This window comes from Crocodylus porosus, unplaced genomic scaffold (assembly GCF_001723895.1).
Source record: "Crocodylus porosus isolate Cpor-Errol unplaced genomic scaffold, CroPor_comp1, whole genome shotgun sequence".
Taxonomy (NCBI): Eukaryota; Metazoa; Chordata; order Crocodylia; family Crocodylidae; genus Crocodylus; species Crocodylus porosus.
Window position 1 is genome coordinate 60,182,193 of NW_017728909.1, and position 20,919 is coordinate 60,203,111.

At 40.9% G+C, this 20,919-nt stretch overlaps 1 protein-coding gene across 1 annotated transcript in view; it reads left to right on the forward strand.

The window, feature by feature from the left end:
* ADGRV1 (adhesion G protein-coupled receptor V1) overlaps positions 1-20,919 on the forward strand; it is a 466,251-nt gene that overhangs the window by 231,848 nt on the left and 213,484 nt on the right. Inside the window, exons 80-83 of the mRNA XM_019532360.1 lie at positions 1,239-1,488; positions 1,682-1,821; positions 3,591-3,751; positions 5,852-5,952. Coding sequence (XP_019387905.1) covers positions 1,239-1,488; positions 1,682-1,821; positions 3,591-3,751; positions 5,852-5,952 — 652 coding nt within the window. The remainder of the gene's footprint in view (positions 1-1,238; positions 1,489-1,681; positions 1,822-3,590; positions 3,752-5,851; positions 5,953-20,919) is intronic.

The following is a 20,919-nucleotide window of genomic DNA, read 5'->3' on the forward strand; positions in this document are numbered from 1 at the left end:
TTTAGATAGGAACAGAACACACATTTACCCTTTGGTGATGGGGGCCAACCAGACTGGGTTCTGCCATTTTTAAACCAGTCTGTGTGCCAAATTTCTGTTCTATTTTGGTTATAGGCCAGTTTCATTTATGTACTATTACTGCAGAATGCTGTTGGTATGATATTGTAAGGGTTGGGATGTGACTAGAAGTCAGAAAATGTAGGGCCTTAATTGGCTTCCACAAGTTCAGTAACAGAACTGGTCCCTAACTGCACTTGTGAAAACAAAAATTGCATACCCATTCAATTAGTCATATGCTAACGTATCTGCAGAAGTGAGTAGGACTAAGCCTGCTCTGGGAACCTTAGTTATTAATTAAGTTAGTTTATATACAATTTCCTAAACTAGTGCAATTTCCTAGACTTTGGAATGCTTGACTGCATTTAATAACATTATCTTAACACAATTTTAAGGTGTTATATCCCAGGTGTGTATAAATTCAGGGTTTTTTTTGCAAATGCATGGTCCCTAGTTCTTGAACAAGTCCAATGATTAGCTGCAGAAATAGGCATTTAGAGCATTCATCTGAATACAGTGAATTATACATGTGTAGGTAGTTCCATTTTACAGATTGTCTATCTGTATACAACAGATGAGGCAGGTTTTTTCCCCAGAGATGCATTGTTCTAGAGAGTGTCAGGTGTATCTAATAAGAACTGTGAAATGTCCAGAAAAAACCCCAAACTAAAAAAAAGTTCTGACAGTATTCACTAAAATAAGTATGAACTGAGCCCACAGGCTTGTTCGTAGCTGTATGCAATATGTCCTAGGCCAAAAATGAAAAACACACCAGTTCCCATTTTATCTTTCTTCTATCCTGAGATTCAGTTTTTAACCAAGATGCTGGGATAGTGGCCACAAGGCTCCAATGGTGTTCTGACAAATTTTAATTATAATCAGTCTTGAACAAAACACTGAAGTAAAACAATGACTTCCAGATATTTATAAAGCAGCCCCTTCTGATTTAGTTTACATGGGGACAGCAAAGCCACCTCTCTTACCTGTTTTGGCTTAACCAACTACCAAATATCAAAGTTCTTCTACAAGTCATGCAGACATTAGATCTCTTTTTAAAAACGCTGTTATAAAGGGCTAAAAGTATTAAGTAACATAAATACAGCAGTTACTACTGCACACCTTGTAGTGAAAGGATATATTTCTGTTCCACTTACAGAACTATTGCTCTTTTGTTTCAATAGAGGTAAAACCATACTTGACAGCTGCCCATATATTGCAATTATGGCCCACCACTGGTACCCTCAGCAAATCAACGGACACAAGTTTGATGGAAAAGAGGGGGATTCTATCCAGGTTCCTGAACGCTTGTTGGAGGTCTCTGCTGCCTCTTCTCCTCCTGGAGATGAGAAGTGTAAATTTGTGCAGTTCACAGAATACAGCAGCCAGCAGTGGTTTGCAACGGGTAATAAAGAACCTGCCCTGAAAAACAAGGTATGGAAATACTGCAGCTTCTTGTTAGGATCTGAGCTTGTTTCCAATATTGATTTTTTTATTTTTTTTTTAAACTTTTAATATTTGGAGCATGTCATAGTATGTTCCAGGAAGTAGATGTACACAATTACATTTATTCACTAACCACCGGATTCTGATGTCAAATGTATCTACATTGTGCTTGCTATTTCAGATTTTTTCACTAAGTTTGAAAGGCCAGAGCTCACTCCCACTGAAAGATAACAATGAGGTTATCTATCGGATTTATGCTTCGGACAGTCATATTGTCCCACATAAATCTCTCTGTCTCCTTTGGAATCAGGCTGCAGGAAGGTATGTTTTATAAACACTATAGCTTCTAGGTATGCAGAATAAATGTGAGTGTGTTGACTATATTTTTGGCACTTTCCAATATAAAATAATTTTGCTTTTCTGGAATCAGAGCTGCTTTTTGTTAGTCTGTGATACAGGTTTGAACAAGTTTAAATCATCAGTTGTTTTCTGTAGATTGCTCAGCATAACTAGTTGTTAAAATGTTGGGAAAAACTATGACCATTTCATTAGTTATATATATAGTTATAACTATAGTTATAGAAATATTAAAAAAAAAAAAAGTGCTGCATTTCTCCGTACCACAATGAATTACTTTGGAAGGGTCACAGACCGAAATATCTGCATCCCTTCAACTTTCCTCACCCTTCTTTTGGCTCATGGGAAGGTACACTGAGCTGACTGCAGGAGACTGCAAGTTTTCATCTTGCTTTCTTAGCTCATGCTAAGTATCTAGTGCAGAAGTACAGATTAGCTGGTGGTGTTTTTTCTTGTGTGATCAGTTGTACATGCTGCCTTGCATTAGCCTGTGGTTGCTTTGTTTCTTACTCTGTGGCAAATTAAATAACCCATTGTGAGTTGCCCAAGTCTTACTCAGTTTTGATTATCATTTTCATTATAATGGCCAAATTAAACCACTCCATTACTGGATTAAATAATTTCTTTTTTGAAAAGAAGAGGGGCAGCAGGACAATTGAGGCACTTTCTGATTCTGCCTTTTATGCACACTCTCTTTTGGGACACTTTTTCCTTTTCATTATTTTAGAACTTCAGATATGTGTCTAGTTTTATGGAATAGGATACAGGGTCCTCACTGACACTTACGGAGCTACCTGGAGCAACTTGGCCCAAGACCAAATAAAACATGAACACTAAATAGGTTTAAAAAGGCACAAATATCAGCATACAATAAACCACTCTCCATGGCCAGGTACAGATATTACGTTTTTACCAGTAGAAGTGATTGGAAACCAATCTACACCCATAACAGAACAGAGGCTCAGCACACAAAACCAGGCTATACCTGTAACAGAAGTTTGGTGCACACAAACTGGTTTAAAAGTGAACCCAATCAAAGATTTAGCTCCTCCCACCCCCACTTCCCCTCACTACCCCTACCCAAGGTTGAATGTATGTTCTGTTTGCTATGCTGATTACAGAAAAACAGGTAGCTTGGATTGATTCCACCTTGGGCTTTTGAAGGTCTGTACCTAGCCCATGATATAAGTTAGATTACAAAGCAAGTCATACCAATGTTATAAGAGCTTTGAGAAATACAATCACAGTGATTCTTTAGTGCAACTATTTTCCATGTTATGTATTTACTTTATTTTCCAACTAGAAAAAGCAAAGAAGAGCTGCAAATACTATACAGATTCAATTTTAAGTAGAAAATGTAGTCTGATGACTGCACCTGGAAGATGTCAGAGATTAATTTGTGAAGTCTGGAATTTTTTGTTTTTATAAGCATGTGAAAACAACACTTTTGCTGTCATTTTCAAGTCTGGTTAGTATGAGAATTAGACAAAGCCAGTTCCCTTGATATTTGCATAACACAAACTGATGTTTTAGACAACTGGATGAATCATGCCTTGGATAAATACTTGACTAGTTCTACTTCTTAAAAATTAAATCCCATATTATTTCTGGATTATAAAAGGCACTTTAATTTCAGACTGATTTTATTTTTTTATTTATTTATTTTTAAGAGATCAGTCTCTAGATGAACATTTGTGAATGAGGACTTTGTGAATCTTTTGTTTCTGCTATAGCTGGTTGTCTGATGGTCAGTTCTGCAGAGTGGTTGATGACACTTCAGACTATGTGGAGTGCTCCTGCTCTCACATGTCCATTTATGCAGTCTATGCCCAGACGGACAAGCTGTCCTCGTACAATGAAGCTTTTTTCTCTTCTGGATTCATCTGTATTTCAGGTAAGTTGGCATTAGGATTGTTTGCTTGTTAATAGCTGTTATCATTTTGTTTTAAAAAAACATTGTAGCAGACAACCTTGTAAGAATTTGCCTCCGACAACTTTTAGGATACTTCTAGCCTATTCAAAAATCAGAGAAAATTTATGCCTTGATGAAAAACAAAATAATTACAGGGAGATATTTATAGGCTTAGATGGAAAAGGGTTTTCATTCCCTCTTTAAATCTGGAGCAAAAGGCAAAGGATTTTCAGGTCCTGACCTTACTAAAGCAGACCTAATGCCTGGTCTGCTAACCAAGAATTCTCCTTGCATCAGGAAATCCGTCAGTGACGTAAAGTCAGTTTCCCTTTCTGCAGTAACCCACCTTCCAGTCTTCAAGGCCAGGGTATGGCTTCACTTCACTTCTTAAAAGTTCCATCACCCTTTTCCAGGATCAATACTGTAAATATCCATACTTGATACAGGTGGAACCTGGGATTCAGAATCAGACCCAACACATCTGCCTGTCATAAAACAATGCTACGCGGTGGGAAGCAAGTTGTACTACTTTTGCATTGCTTTGAACACAGAACACTTCACAGAATCATAGAAAATTAGGGTTGGCAGGGACCTCAGGATCTCCCCGGATCTCCTGGGGTGAAAAAAAACCCTCCATACTGCAAGGGGGAGCACCTGCATGTGTGGTATATGACACCGTGGACAGCTCTGTAGCACTACAGATCACAGAATCATAGAAGTAGGGTCTGAAGGGACCTTGTAGATCTTTAAGTCCAACCCCCTGCCTGGGCAGGAGAAAAACTGGGCTCAAATGACTCCAGCCAGGTAGGCATCACACCTCTTAAGGGTAGGAACCAGCACCACTTCCCTTGGAAGTTGGTTCCAGCTCCTAGCCGCTCTAACTGTGAAGTAGTTCTTACGGATGTCTAATCTAAACCTACTCTCCAACAACTTATGGCTGTTATTCCTTGTTATGCCAGGTATCACTAGGGGAAACAGTGTCTCCCTTAAACCCTTCTGGTCCCCCCTAGTGAGTTTATAGATGGTCACCAGGTCCCCCCTCAGCCTTCTCTTGTGAAGGCTGAACAAGTTTGGGTCCCGCAGTCTCTCATTGTAGGGTCTGCCCTGTTGTCCCCAGATCATGTGGGTGGCCCTCCTCTGGACCCTCTCAATGTTGTCCACATCCCTGTGGGGCGCACAGAACTAGACACAGTACTCCAGCTGTGGCTTGACCAGTGTCGCGTAGAGGGGGAGGATCACCTCCTTGGCCCTACTTAAGATGCATGACAAGGTCCAGTTAGCCCTGCCAGCCATGACCTTGCATTGTTGGCCCATGTTCATCTTGGAGTCAATAATGACTCCAAGATCCCTTTCTGCCTCCGTGCTCTCAAAAAGGGAATTTCCCATCTTATAAATGTGCTGCTGATTACTACTGCCCAAGTGCAGCACCCTGCACTCGTCAGTATTGAAACGCATCCTGTTTTTGTTAGCCTACTCCTGTAACCTATCCAGGTCTTGCTGCAGTGTTTCCCTCCCTACTAGCGTGCTCACCTCACCCCAAATTTTGGTATCATCAGCAAATTTAAACAGGTTGCTTTTCACCCCATTGTCCAAATCGCTGATAAAGAAATTGAACAGCGCAGGCCCAAGGACTGAGCCCTGGGGGACTCTGCTGCCCACTTCCCCCCAGGTCGAATATGACCCATCCACCACCACCCTCTGAGTGCGACCCTTCAGCCAATATGCAATCCATCTGACTGAGACGTGCAGTGTGTGGTACCACAGACTCAATCCAGGAGTCTGTGGTGTCACACACTGCACATCTTCGTTTGTCTGGACACAGCCATAGGATTTGGGAGGAACATCAGATGCCCTGGTGGTTCCGCATGATTATAGAATCTGAGAACAGCTCTAAGGGAGGCTTAAACATGGACCAAGCCTTAGAATTCCTCCTTGTCTGGGAAGAACAAGGCATGAAGATGGCATGCAAGAGATGAGGTTTCTGGAGATTGTTCTTTAATAATGTAATTAATTGTCTGAAACACTGAGTATATTTATTCCTATCTCTGAGAACCTTGTGTGGTTTTTTTCCTGTTGCTGCAGGTTTCACTTTGGCTATTATTTCACATCTTTTCTGCACCAGGAGTTCAATGTTTGCAGCTAAACTTCTTACTCATATGATGGTTGCCAGTTTGGGTGCTCAGGTAGGAAAAGACAAAATTTAAAGTCTCTGTATTTGAATTGAGGCACCCTTTCCTTTTTCAGCTCCCTATGGATGTTGTGAATAGTGGAGGGAGGATTTTTTTTTTGCATTTTGAGAGAGAACAAAGCACAAGACATTTGTAATGTCAAATCACAAATGATTATAAAATAACATTGATAATTAGGTGAAAATATACATTTTCAAACAGTATCCAGCAAATATTATTGCAATAATATTAAAACAACTGTGCTAACCATAATACTATACAATTCTTGATGTGGATGGTGGGAATATTCAATTTTAGCTGAGAATAAAAAGTGTCTGTTTTAACAACATAATTTATTTACATCACTTAATGCTGAACAGACAGATAACATGAGAAGAGTTTGAAAAAGATTTAGTGTATGTTTTTCTATGAGCAATAGAGCATGGGGAAAAAAATCTTCCTACAAATTAACGTAAGATGAAATTTCTAACAATGCAGGTTTACTATATTTAACACAGAGGTGCAAGTCTTGCTTGAGAATTATTGGTCATAATACAGTTAATGAAGCAACTAAATATGGTAGTACAGAGTTGACTGAACAGAGACATGGATTCCATGAGCTTTCAGGTGACTTTGGCAGTCTAACAGTACATGATGTAAGCAAAGTTCAGGTTTCTGAAATGGGCAGTGCAGGAGAGGCCACAAGAACTGCAGGGGTATCTGCACCCCTCTGTTCCCACCCTCCCCCTCTTTCACTGCAGTGAAAGACTACCATGGGAGCAACAGCCAGAGACTTTCGAAATAATCCCCCTCCCTTATAGCACTCTGTCTTTTCCCCTCTGTGCTCAGTGGCATTTCCCCTCCCCTTGTGTTCCTTTCCTCTCCACTTATGCCTCTGGGTACAGGAAACAGCTGTTTATCTGGCCACCTTTGCTCCACTTCAGCTGGGGCTCTGGAGAGGCTGGCTCAGCTAGGGACAGTAGCGGGGCTTTTTTTTCTGCAACTGCTTCTGGGTTTGCAGGGAATACCCAGGAGGAGCAGGAAGGGAGAGGGGAACCTGCCCACTACCCCGACTGCTGCTGTCCCTGGCTGAGCCCAGCTTCCTGACCAGCCACACACTGCAGCACCAGCTGGAAAGAGGCAGGAGCCACTCTGGGGCACTGGTGACAGTGGGGGTTCCCCCTTCTTATACCCAGCAGCCTGAGAGGAGGGAAGGAGGAATATAGGAGGGAAAGTGAGGACGGAGAGGAAGGGGACAATTCTTATCTGGTGTGGAAACCTTTTTGCTACATTTTGATACATTTTTCCATATATCTCTGTGTATATCGGCAAATTTTATCCCTTCAAGAGCTTCCTGGTTCAACATTTCTGTATGCTGAACAGAAAGAATAATAGAAATGGATAATGAACAGGTGCATGAGCTGGGCAATAAATAATTAATATTTTGCTCTAAAAAAGAGCGGTTATTGCAATACTGCTTTTATACCTGTGGCCATATGTGTGGAGTAGAGTGGCTAGATTCCAGGCTGAGCTCTCCATTAAACAAATCAAAAGTACTTATCAAGAAAAGTGTATGCTAGCAGCAGCCCAAGTGGGCTTGTGTTAAACTTGTGGATCTTTTTGTACTCTTTCTGTGACCCATCTTGGCTCTGGTCTAGCCTAGCTTCTGCTTCATTAAATATCTGTAGAGACCCATTTTCCTTAATTAGAGTTTACTTGGCTGCATTCACCAACTCTTTAGATTGTGGCATCAGTATTTTCACAGGGCTTAATTATAGTAACTTTAGATTGAAAGCACTATACACATGCCCTAGCAGACAAACTGAGGTTTGCATATGTCTAAAGACATACAAAAAACTCTGAACAAAAACAAAGTGGTAGACTCTGTGTGTGTGTGTGTGTGTGTGTGTGTGTGTGTGTGTCTTATTTAGACTCACTTATTACAAGAGTGGACTGGACGATAGGCGTGGGTGGTAGTCTGAGATGGTGTGATCCACATTCAAGCCCCTGCTTTGCCTAATTTGGAGCAGAATTTTTTTCCCTGTTGCAGATCATTTCTGATCAGCCAAAACATAGTCTTGATGTAGGCTCCTACCTCTCTGGTCAGTACTCTGACTATTTTAGAACTAGTTTCCATTGCCCTTTTCCAAAAACATTATGAATGAAAGTTTATGCAAAACCAGTACAAGCCTGTTAAATGCTTCAAATTTAGTTAAACAAACACCTTGAGAATGAAAGCTATATTGAGCAATACAGTCTAAAAATGCTTCCTTGGATTTTTCTGTTTTTTCCTGTGAAATCCTGTTAAAATTGCTGAACATTTGTATTTTCAAGTTTGTTTCATGTTGAGACATCATATTTAAAATGCCAGACATTAGACCAGGGTTGGGAAAAATATGGCCCAGGGGTGGGAAGGACTTTGTCTGGCCCACGGTGCGTCCCTCAGTCCTGCCTGGCCCAGGTGCTCTCTGGCTGGTAATGCATCCTGCTGCTCTCTGGGCATGCAATGGGGCTGCAGCTGGGCTGCCTTTCTAGGTAGCAGCTCCTTCTTGATGCTGCCACCATGGGCCCCATCCCTGTGGTACTGGTAGAGACCCATGTGTATAGCCCCAACCCCAACCTGCCCCACACCTACTCCAGACACGGCTCGGTGGAGTGGACCAGCTCCAGACCAGTTGAAACCCACATGCGCAGCCTCAACTGTGTTCCTGCTCTGGACTCACCCACTCATGCTGAGCAGCTGTGGCAGCAGCCAAGCAGAAGCTGGCTGAGGGGGAAGGGTTGCTTTTCCCTTATGCTGAGCAACAGCTTCTGCCTGGCCACTGCTGCTGCTCAGCATGGGCAGGTGGTCCGGAGCAGGCGCAGGGTGAGCTGGGTTCAGGGCTGTGAATTCTGGTTCCAGCTGGTCTGCTCTGGCTGGGGTGAGTCTGGGTCAGGCTCTGGGCCAGGGTCAGCTGGGACTGTATGCTGTTGCTGGTGCTGGGGAGGAGTCACAGTGTGCATGGGCTCTGGGCTGTTGTGGATGGGGGGGTACTGATCAGCATTAGACTCAAATTGCAGCCTAGTAGTTCATGTCAGATAATGGTCCCGTCTCCTCTGATCTGTCACTGAAGGGTTACTTCCCTCTGGACAAAGATTAGAAGCAGTTCAAGCAATGTTGACAAATTAAGTTCCTCTTCCTACCAAGAGTTCTGTGATTATGGAAAAGCATCTGTAAGTTCATTCAATTCTTAGCATTTTTAAAATTTTTCTTTCTTGAATTTATGCATCTTGGGGAAGCTGTGAATTATCTTTTTCTTTTACCCTTTTTCTGTTCTTTCATTTAAAAAACTGGAACTTGGCACAACAGTCAAGGTAATGCAAATAAGGAAAAAGAATCTGAAATGCACATGCCTCATGGACTAGAAAAATGTGAGAGGTAGTAAGAGGAAAGTGGACTTATGATGGGTAATGGATGACAAAGTAGGCATGGGTTTGTGATGCAGCTTACTTAAATACTCCAGTAATGCAAGTATAGAGCTATCATTTCATGAAGTAGGAAGACATGTTCAAGTGTCTGGTGCACAGATTAATGGATTTACTTCTAATCACTTCTTTAGGACAGGGGCTTGGCAGTGAGATCCAGCCCATGAAGCCACTAGATCCAGTCCATGGATGTGGGGCTTCAGTGACATTCAGCAGCAGGGGGCTTTGGCACTCACTTGCCCTCCTGCCATGGGAAGAAGCTCCAGTTGTGGGCCATTTCCCTGTGCCACCACAGGGAAAAGTAGAGCAGCAGGCACTATGCCTATGCCACTGTGGAAGGAAAGCAGCAGCAGCAACTGTGTCATGGTGGCCACCTTCCCACCTACCTCTGACCTGAACTGGATCATTTCAGACTGCAGCCTGAAAAAGGTGCTGACCACTGCTCTAGAAGGGAAGGGAATACAAAGGAGGCAAGGGAATGTAAAGAAAAAAGCCAGGAAAATGATGGACCAGACTGAGGCCTTTATCTGCTCAGTACTTTATGCATGTGTTTCCTCCCCTGTATGCTTATCACAATTCTGTTAACCTGACTATACAATTCAAGTCCTATGTTTTTTTTATTAATGCTATATATTTTGGAAATTCTACTGGGAGATTATCTTACTCCTTTCCCCAATTGCTTTACTTCCACTGATAATGCAGTCTTCAAAAACAAGTCCTCATTCCATTTTGCTGTGTTGGAGGCCTTGTATGAAGGGAGTGACCATGTCTAAAGCAGCCAGCAAGGTTGGGGATCAATAGGAGGGAGGACATCTGCAAGGACAGTTGTGTAGACACTCAATTTCTGCGAATGAAGGAAGGAGTAGCCACCTGGAGAGCAGCTATTTAGGAGGACAAAATGGCTTCATGGTACAGAGAAGGTGGAAAGGAGGTGTTCAACAGGAGCCAAATGAACGCAGCTACTGAACAACTTGAAGGAATTTGCTAATCACCTGTGGATAGCAGGCCTATGGTCTTCCCTAAAGTAGTGCTGGCCCTGATTGGAGAGTTTATGTTGTGAGAAAAACTAAATATATATAATCTAGCTAAGTGACAGCAAATGAGGAACATATTATAAACCTACAAAGGGAGTGTAGGTATAATAGGAAATTCAGAATGTCATTGTAAGTCTTTGATTTTAGCAAACTAAGGAACCTGTACAATGGGTGTTTATTCTGAGACATTTATGTTAACATTTGGACTGTTGTTATGTGAGAATCTATACTAAATGGTCCCCTATATAAATACAGAGAAAGTGCTAACAGAAAATAAGTATTTTGTCCTCTTTAGGACATGTTGGTGTACCAGATTTATCCTCCCTACAACTAGATAGACTATCCACCTAAACCTTGTTCTAACTAGGCTATCTAGCTATAGAGAAGTATTAAAGAGACAAGGTGAACTATCTTTATCTTAAGCTAATTTTCTTTGTGTTAGAGCCTAACATTTATATTTAAAAAATAGTTTCAATGGTGGTGTGTTCTATAGTCCAGTATCAGAGAAGACACTTAATTAGGATGCTGCCACTAACTAGTTGGCTATATGCGTGCATATTTTTAATGGGAAAATTTTTAAAATGCTTTTGATTCTCAAATATAGTATTCAAGTGACATTTGTTTAAACCTAATGATTCAGGAGAGAGTATGTTCGTGGACTTCTCCAGTACTTTGAAAATATCGTAACCAGGACATTAATTACGGTTGCTTTCATTTTAGTTTGCATGCATTAATTTGCAGCAAACTGCAGGTGGCAGTCAAACACCTTTTCACCATGGGTGCTGAAGAAACTTATTTTCCAGCACAGTATTTTTCTTCTGGCTGAAAGTAGTAATTGAATATCTTGGACCATGTTGTTCAATTGTGGTCCTGATGATCTTTAGAGCAGTGGTTCTCAACCTTGCTTGACTCGAGACACATCATAGAAAATGACAGCTTTTAATCATTCATTAATTTTTTTACTATGAAAAATAATAGAACAGTGCTTCTGGTGCAAAAAACAACAGGTGCTTTTTGGATTCCTATTTGATATGTCTGGGTTTGTCTTGTGAACCATGTATCGGTGTTTTGCCTAGAAGGATCTTGTGATGTCCTGGTTGAGAATCAGTGCTTCAGAGCTTCTGTCATAATGATGGAGCTTTGATAAGTCTTCACAAATTGATGTTTCTGCATCTAACAGATCAGATTTTAGGTAGTTAATTCATCTCCTCTGAAAGACATCCAAACTAAGATCTATCACTTCTTTCAAGCACCTACGCTGAAGTTTATCTACAATATTACAAAGCCTCCAAAACACATTTTTTTCCAGAATTATTAATTGCCAAAATAGAAAGGGGTTTTTTTTTTCATGTAATAGTCATAAAAAAGTACAGCAGCAATTAAGAGTAATTGCCAGATATTGGCATGGTTCAGGAGAAAATCTGTAGTTTTCAACAATTTACGATGCAAACAATTTTGAGAACCCCTCTGCTATCAAAATAGTAATTCTAATCAATATTCCCCATTCAAAATAGATAAAGAAGTCTTTAAGAGGGAAATTTCTTTGTTTGAGGAACCCTCAGGCTGCAGCAGCACCACCTACCTAGCCGTACTGTCATAATAAATATAGTCACTCTTAAATCTTTGGGCCAAATATGTCTGCTGTATCCCCATAGCATATTAGGAAAAGTTAGATCTACTATAGTAAATATGACTTGCAATAATGTTCTTCAGATGTGCCATTCATTGAAATTTCTTATAAGTTTTATTCTTTTTAAAAAGAACCATAACAATTTCATCTGTAACTATAATCTTTCTTAAAGATAATACCAAAAAATAACACATGGAGAAGCTGAAGATTACTACAAATGAACATTTGGTAGAATTGTTTATTCTTGGATCTGGATCACAAACAGAAATTCTAGTAACAGTGCAGGAGAGGCCTGGTGTGAATACTGGCTGGTTATTGTATGTATGTAGGAGAAAGTGTTTGGGATGTATGGGAGAAAAAGTATAGCAGTGGAACATGCAGAGGTGAGCAGGGAGCAAAGAGCTAATGGAGCAGCTAAGGGTGTCTGGACTGGAGCATGGAAGGGAAAAACTGCCACGCTGAAGCCAAAGTTCAGTCCAGAAGATGCAAATTTTTTTCCTGCAGAGTTTGCAAGTTCTTTTATTTTTCTTGTGCAACTCTGGAATTTTATATGAGCTCAAACAGTCTTTAACCTTAGAAAAACAAAACAAAACAAAAACACACACACTTGCCCAGCAGCCTAAATAAATTCTCAGTTCACCTTCACATATCCTCTACCTCAAACAAATTAACATTGACCTGGAATTACAAACAGTTATAAACAGCAGGGGGTAGGGAAGTAGTTAAAAGGATATTGAAAATGCAAAACATTTAGATTTGAAAATTAAAAGTTAATATTGTACTTTAAAAAAAGCCTTGTAAAGTTATCCAAAGAACTCTACTGTTTGTACTGTTCTATAACACTGCTCATAAAATACTTGAAACCCCAGAGACAGCCCTGAGCTCAAAAGGTACAAATCTAAATTGCACCTGTAATTCAGACAATTGAGAAGTATCATCCAGAACCTGTCGTGTATTTCATAACCTATTTGTCTGCTTCTGAAGAATTTAGGTTGAGGTGTAACCATCCTTTTGTTATCACCAGAACTTACTGGTGCCTGCTTTATACAGCTACCTGGAGAAAACAAGATTTTAAATTTACTTTTCTGAGAATTGTTTGAAATATTTCCCCAAATATAGCCTTTCTACTAAGTGCAACTAAAGGTATATTTCCTGGTCCCACTTCCCTTCAGTCCTCCAAGTCTATGAAAACTAAATGCACAGAATTAAACACTCACCCTCTTTCCAGATAATTTAATGGTAGTCCATCCAACTCCTAACTCCTTTTAAAAGTAGTTAGGGATGTATTTGGTAGCTGTGTTGGTCTGAGACCAAAAGAAGTGCAAAAATATAGAACTCTTGGTTCAGAGATGATACCTTTTATTAGACCAACTGAAAAATGGCAAAAAAACCCACATTTTTCTGTAAGCTTTTGGGGTCACACACCCTTCATCAGATTCAGGCAAGGTAAAGTTCAAGGTGGTAAAAAGTCCCCATATGTAGGAAATAAACTCCATCGGTAATTATTCATTTACTACACCATATCATACATAGACTAAAACCAAATCCATGCTTGGATCAGAGAGTAGCCTTAATTCAGGTATCGCTCTGCAGGTCTATTTCTTCTCAGAAGAGCTCTTTCCTTGGTCCCACCTTTAGACACCATCATCTAACCTGTTAGTTATTCTTTATTCAGTTTTTGGGTAGGTGAGGCCTTACTGTAAGTCCTCTCTAATATATTCATGTTATTTGCATAGTTCTGGACTACAAGTGTTTTCCATATCCTGTCACAGCAAAATTGCAGGTCGTCTTTGTCTCTCACAAAGAAGCTCTAGTGGGAACAGGAAAAGGAAGGACTTTGACTCTGAAACAGAAACCTGCCTGGTTGGAAATGAGCACTTTGCCACAGGTTCATAGAATTTTCTTACTCTTAGCTTCTCTGAGACATCATTGCCTCCCAGAATCAAACCTTGTGTACAAGTGTTAGTATTCCACATACCTCAGTGTCAGAAAAGCTGGCTATGCCAATCCAACAGGGACAGTTTACTTCTCATGAGAGAAGATTCATTGGTTGAAAGGGACTTCAAGGATCCTTCTTTATTCCGAAATTATCTGAGAGAGGTGCCTATGCAGCCTCTTCCTGGAAGTCTCTATTGAAGAAGATTTGACAGTTTCATGAGGAGGTTGCTCTACTGTTCTTACCACTATGGAAAACAGTCTTTTAAAATGTAATCTAAATATGCTTCGCTGTAAAATTATTGGCTTGTATCCTACCCTCTGTGGCAAGGGAGAACAATGTTTCTCTATTTTATTTGTGGCAGCCTTTTAAGTGTTTGAAAACTCTCATGCATCTCCCTCTTCTTTTCCATTCCCCCTCTCCTTTATTCCCAACAAATTGTTCCAAGTCCTTTCAACCTATCCTTATATAATTTACAGTTCAATTCCCTTTTTTATCGTTGTTGCTTGTTCCGGATCCCCTGTGATTTCTGTATGCCCTTCCTAAAATATAGCGTCTAAACCTGGACAAAGTATTCCACCTGCAGCCAAGTAGCATAATAATAGCATTATATCTTCCTAAGACTTCCATACTTTATTTCTCTAAATGTAATATCAAATTGCATTTCTTTTGTAGCAGCATCATATTATGGATGCGTATGAATACACTCAGTTCATGTTCTAGTATAATCATCACGTCTTTCTGGGCCATCCCATTGCCTCATCCCTGCATAGGTTTCTGTTCCCAATGTATAGTGCTTGCATATGCCATTGTTGTATTTAATGTTATTGTACTGTAGCTCAGTGCTCCAGTTTGTCAAGACCTGTTTGAATTTTAATTCCAACTTCTGATATGTCAATCACTGTCTGTAAGGAAACCTGAAATCTGATTTCCAGGTTTCTCTCTGAAGTCTTGTGATACCTTGTCAGTGAAGCCCGCTACCTTGTGTCAACTAAGGAAGCCATATGAAGCAAAGAGTACTCCACAACTGCATCCAGACCTGGCTTCGTTACATCCCTCAGTGTTGAAAACTGGATGGTTACTTAATGATGAAGAGATACTGTAAATATTCTCATACAAATTAGGAAGGATTATATAAGAATTATATATCCAGTAAAGTGGAAAAGGTTCCCTCTTCAGTGGAGAAGCTTTATTTTTTCAGCACAAATGGTTATTCCTCATAACTTGGTCTGTGTCATAAAAAAGATAAGGACATTCTATTAATTTAATCAGGGTACACCTAAGAGCTGGATCTTCCTACACAGAATATTAAGAAGCTAAATGCCTTTAAGTGTTTAAGTACATACATTTCATGGCTTTCACTAGATTCTCCCTTTGAATGCATAGCATCACTTTCCTTAGAAAATGTCTCCATAAAGCCAGCCTTCTTAAGTACTGTTTATTTTTCAGCCCCTATGAATGGGTAGCACAGGCATTCATGCCTGGTGGTTTGTATGCTGCTTTTCACAAACAACTGGTTTAGATGCTTATTAAGTCTCATTCCTTAGCCTTCAAGCATCAACAGCATTTCAGAAATGTTCCCATTTGGAGCTATGTAATGCAGCTATGTCAAGATCAGTTTATATATTTACAAAACACGATTTCCTTATGGAGATGTCTATACTAAATGCTTTGCATAGCAAGCCAGTTGAACAATCACTGCTCGGCTAGACTGCGCATGACCTCCTATAAGGTCAGGTTACTGCATGCATGTAGAGCAGACTATAAATAGATGAGCACTCTAGAGGAAGAAATTGTTACTTACCTTGCGGTGTCTGTAGTTCTCTGAAATACATTGACTCTATATATTCCATGACCCATCCTCTATCCTCACTACAAGAGAGGCTGATAACACCTGGACTCTGTTGGCAAAAGAACTAAGGGCATGTTGGCCCTGGTGCACTCCTTGTGTCCCCAGGTAATAGTAATCTGATCTTGAGCATATTGGACATCTGCATATGAAAGGTACGGCCAGACAAGCGTGCATGTGCGGTATATTGTGCCGCAGACCCGTCTGTGGTGCCTCACATACTGGCATTCCCCACACTGCTAATTTGCAGTGCCAGGGGTTTTTCTGATACTGGGAGATCCTGGTGTCAAAAAAAACCCGTCCTAGAAAAAGCGGAGCAGAGGACATGGCGACAACGTGCACCACCTGAAACTAGAGTCTGGCCAGCCAAAGCCATGCTCCAACTGCCGGCCAGGCTTCCTGCTGATGGTTTGTCACACTGGAGCCCTAGAAGGCCCCCAGGGGCCCAGATAAGGCTGGTGCTGGCCCCAAGCTCCTCTACCTCATCTGGGGCAACCTTCCATGTGCTAGAGTGGGCATGCATGAGTGTTCCCTGAAGATACATACATAGTTGTGCTGTTGCTATTTGTCCTTGGAGCAACTCTGATGCACGCTCATCTGGATGTGCCTCAAGAATAGAAAACACAGATAATTCACCTTGAAGAAACCTTTATTACTATAGGGTAAGATGCTGTCTTTCTAGTCACTCCCTGAGTGTCATTTGAGGAAACCTGGGTTGATTATCCAAGAAAATAACTTTTCTAGGGCCATGTTTGTCTTTTCACCACTAGAGGGAACTTATTTTCTTCTGGAACTTGTAGCCATATGGCCTAGAAAGCATACAGATTTGCAAATATAAATTAACAATTATTATAAACTTGAAGCAATTTGGGGCAAAGGACATCTAAGGGCAATGTGATAAGATTGTTATAGTATACTCTCCTGCTACAGAGAGCTCTCCACTTCTAGTGCAGATGGAAAGTTTGCTGTGGAGGCAGCTGTGCTACTTCTGCTCCAGCTTCTGAGAGAAAGGGGAATCCATGCAGAGGGGTTCCAGTATGTACTTATAACTAGTTGAGCCAACTGGCCCACAATGCAAACAGCAGTTTCAGATACTGTATTATCTATATGTTATGTAATAATATATTGCTTACACATATATCCAGCACATTATTTATCTTCTACCCTATTCTTCCTGATGGCCTACATGAGAATGATAGAGAAATTCAAGGTCTCATTGACAGAAAAAGGAGAACCTTCAAGGTATGGCATAATGACATCAGTTCCAAATGGAAGCAAGACATATATTGCAACATTAAATGTAGCGGGGAAAATTTCAAGAATAAAAGAACAATGGTAAGAGGAAAAAGACAAAAGAGACTCAAAACTTTGCCGACAAGCATGACAGTTTCTTCAGAGCAACCAAAGCTAACTATGAGCCAAGCACACAAGGAGCCATCCTTCTGAAGTCTAAGGATGGAACAACATTATTTAAAGATGGCTCCACCATCAATGCACAGTGGAAGGAGCACTTTCAAGAGTTCCTGATCTGAGGCTTCAGTGTAGAAGACAGTACCACCAAGTCTATTTCACAACACCCCATGAAGAACTACCTTGCAGATCCACTAACTTATCAGAAGGTCTTGAAAGCCATTAAGCAGACAAAGAACAACAAAGCATGTTGTCCTGGTGGAACAGCAGCTGAAATTTTTAAGCAAGGTGGGGAGAGAAAAGCTCTGTCACCATCTACATGTCATTATTATGAAAATCTGGAAACATGAACAGATTCTCAGTGACTTAAGAGATACTAGAATAATTACCATATTCAAAAAAGGAGCTGGATCAGATTCTAGTAATTACCATGATATTGCACTCCTGTTCATAACTTGCCCACATTCTCCTCAGTAGACTTGCTTTCCTTGCTAAAGAAAGTTTACCTGAGTTCAAATGTGATTTCAGACCACCCAGAGGTACAAAGAATATCTTTGTTGATAGACAGCTGCAGGAGGCAAGCTGTGAGGAACACCAATGTTTTTACTGGGCATGATTAAGGCTTTTGGTTGAATCAACAGGGAGGACCTTTGGAAGATCCTGATGAGATTTGGATGATGCCAAAATTTGTTCCCATCATCAGATTTCTTCACAATTACATATCAGCACCTGTCCTAAGCAATAGCCATTATCATGCCCTGGAAACAGATGCCTTTGCTATTAGGACTAGAGTCAAACAAGGATTTGTGATTGCACCAACACACTCTTCCATCTCATTGCTGGCAGACTTCAATCTGGAGTTAGTATTCAGTATTGCATGGATGGGAATCTCATTATCATCAACTGATTATATTCCATTGGACACCAACATGGCAGAGACGCCTGAAAACTTTGAAACAGCTTTGGAACCTTATCATCAGTGGTAACTTTGGAAAATCCTCCATATCAATTGGAATGACAGAAAAATGTAATGCCAGTGTTCTGGCTCAAGCAAACAGCACCAGCATTGAAGCCAAGTTTAAATGGTATGAGCTCCATTGCACAGGACACATCATAAGGATGCCTGACAACCAGCTCCTAAAACAGGTCCTATGTTCCTATCTCACAGATGGCCAGTACTCTAGAGGTTGGCAAAATAAAAAAAATCAAGTACACCTTGAAGGCCTATCTGAAGAATTGTGGTATTAACCTCAATGTCTGGGAGACTCGAGCACTGAACTGTCCACCAAGGGCACCATCATGTACACGTGTATTGATCACTTCAATCAAACTCACCTCGCTATGGAGGTGTATAGACAAGAGAGGCAAAGGAAAGAGCTGTGACCCAGGATCCCAAAATTATTTGCCACATCTGCAATCAAACATGCAGCTCTTGGATTGGCATCCTTAGTCACCTGTGGATTCACTAATGACTTTCCTATTTACTGGAAGACAGTCATCCTTGTATTGAGGGACTGCTATTGATGACAGTGATTTATAGTCCACCCTTCCCTTCCTGATGGCTTACTACCCCTATCATACTTATGAATTTTTGCTTTTTCTACCATTAGAAATAATGATACTTTGTCCTTTATTTCGATTGTTCACTTTTTCATGTGTTGAAACATGTGACATCAGTGCATAAGCTGTTAGCATCTTCTGCCTGACTGTTATTTTGAATTTGTCTCCTACTGACTGCCAAAACTTGGACATATGAGAAATACTGTAGCATATGTTTATATTACTCCATAGTCCTACCCTCCATATCTTCACTGCAAACAGTCTTGGCATAGTTAAGGAAAGTATGTTTATCATTTTAATGCATAATGGTTTGAGAGTGCTTATCAATTGATTCATTCTAGCTCTTTAATATTATACTTCCCTCCCCCCCCAATCATAAACATCAAGAGGGACAGAAAGCAGTACTTCCACATTGTCTCTCTGACTGCCCCAATGTGAAGCAGGATGTTTGCCCTGCTGCCTTGCTGTATACCTTTTTATTACTGGTAGTGCTACACCCAGGTTCATCACCTTCTCTTATTTACTAGCGCCTGTCTCCTTTCTCCTTTCTGTCCTGCTTTTTGCTATCTTATCTCTTTCCATCCTGCTTTGTGCAAGTCAGGTGACTCTTTTACTGAGCAATTTTCCTGTTCCCAGTCTGCTCACTGAAGATTTTCCCTACCTCTCCCACTGCCTAAGTGGAGAGAAGTGAACATCCACTCCTACCAAACTCTCTTCTTTTTCTTCGATGTATAAAATATCTGCCTGACATAAAATATCTTCTGTCCTCCTGATTTCATTGGGTTTGATCAGGGGCATAGCTGAAAGCAGAATTGGAACTTGCATGCTTCATATAGCTAGTACCATCTTAAACCCAGAGAGGCCCAGTTTGCAACTAAAACAGTGAAGTAATATGTTTATAAGAACCTACCTTCTGATTTATTGTAATTAAAATTTTGTTCAGGTGCACATGTGACCCAAGGGAGGAGGAGGGAGGGAAAACATTGAATCCTGGATATCTCATCCAGGGATGAGCTATGGAAACCCTGCTGTTGGTGCCAGTGCCCCTCACGCATTGAAAAGACTTGGATCTGTGCAATGCAGTTGGGCAAATTCCCCCGGGCTGGAGCCATCTCTTCAGTAAGGTTCAAGCTACCACACATTTGCCTCCCATCCTCTGCACAGAGAACTGGTCTGTTCATGGGGGGAGGGAGATGGGGATTGCATTTCCTTTCATCGGGACCCATCCCACTGCAGGATGGGTCCTACTGTGTTATCTCTCAGCCCCCAGACCTGTGCACTAAAAAGGAGGGATTCTTTCACAGCTGGACCCATCCTGGATTGGAAGTGGTCCAGCTGCACTACCTCCTGCCTCCGTCCACAGCTCCAGGTAAACTGAGGGCTGGAGGCAGGGGCAGGCTGAAGACAGTCTGTCAGACATGAGATTGGAGGTGTGAAGGAGTCTGCCTGGCTAGAAATTTCACTTTTGAGGTGACTGCTCTCCATCCAGAGGACTATGACACTTGTACACTCCCCCTCTCTCCAAGTTTTCCACTGGACTTGCATGCCCATCCATAACCACTGATAGCTTTTTTGTTAGACTTTTCAAAATCTGAACCCAGAGTTTGCTTTGATGCATCATGCAGCCTTCTCAACTTAATTGGTACTAAGGAGATGTACCTAAAGGCAGAGTTTGGTCCTAATGATCAATAGTTTCTGATCGTGGATGGCTGAGCAAGTAAATCTGTGACTACATAAGTATGTCTGTATTCATATGGCAGCTAATCTACTTGGCTTGGTTTGAAGAGGAATGGGTGGTATATTTGGAATTGCCCAGCATGACTGAGAACCATGGCCTTCTGTGCATTTCTCTTGTTGTGTTTATTATTTCTCGTCACCAAAGATATTTTTTGCAGGCTTTCATGTCGCTCATTTTAGGCTCAGAAGTTTGTAAGATATGGATGATGATGGTGGTGGTGGTATAGTGCAATGTAAGAGACCTTGGTTAATACTTTCCAAAGTTCTCAGAGCTATTAAAACTTGACTGCAGTCTTTTTAGCACAATTCCAGATATACAAAGCTGTTTGTAAAGAAAGATCAGTTAAGCATTTTCAGATTT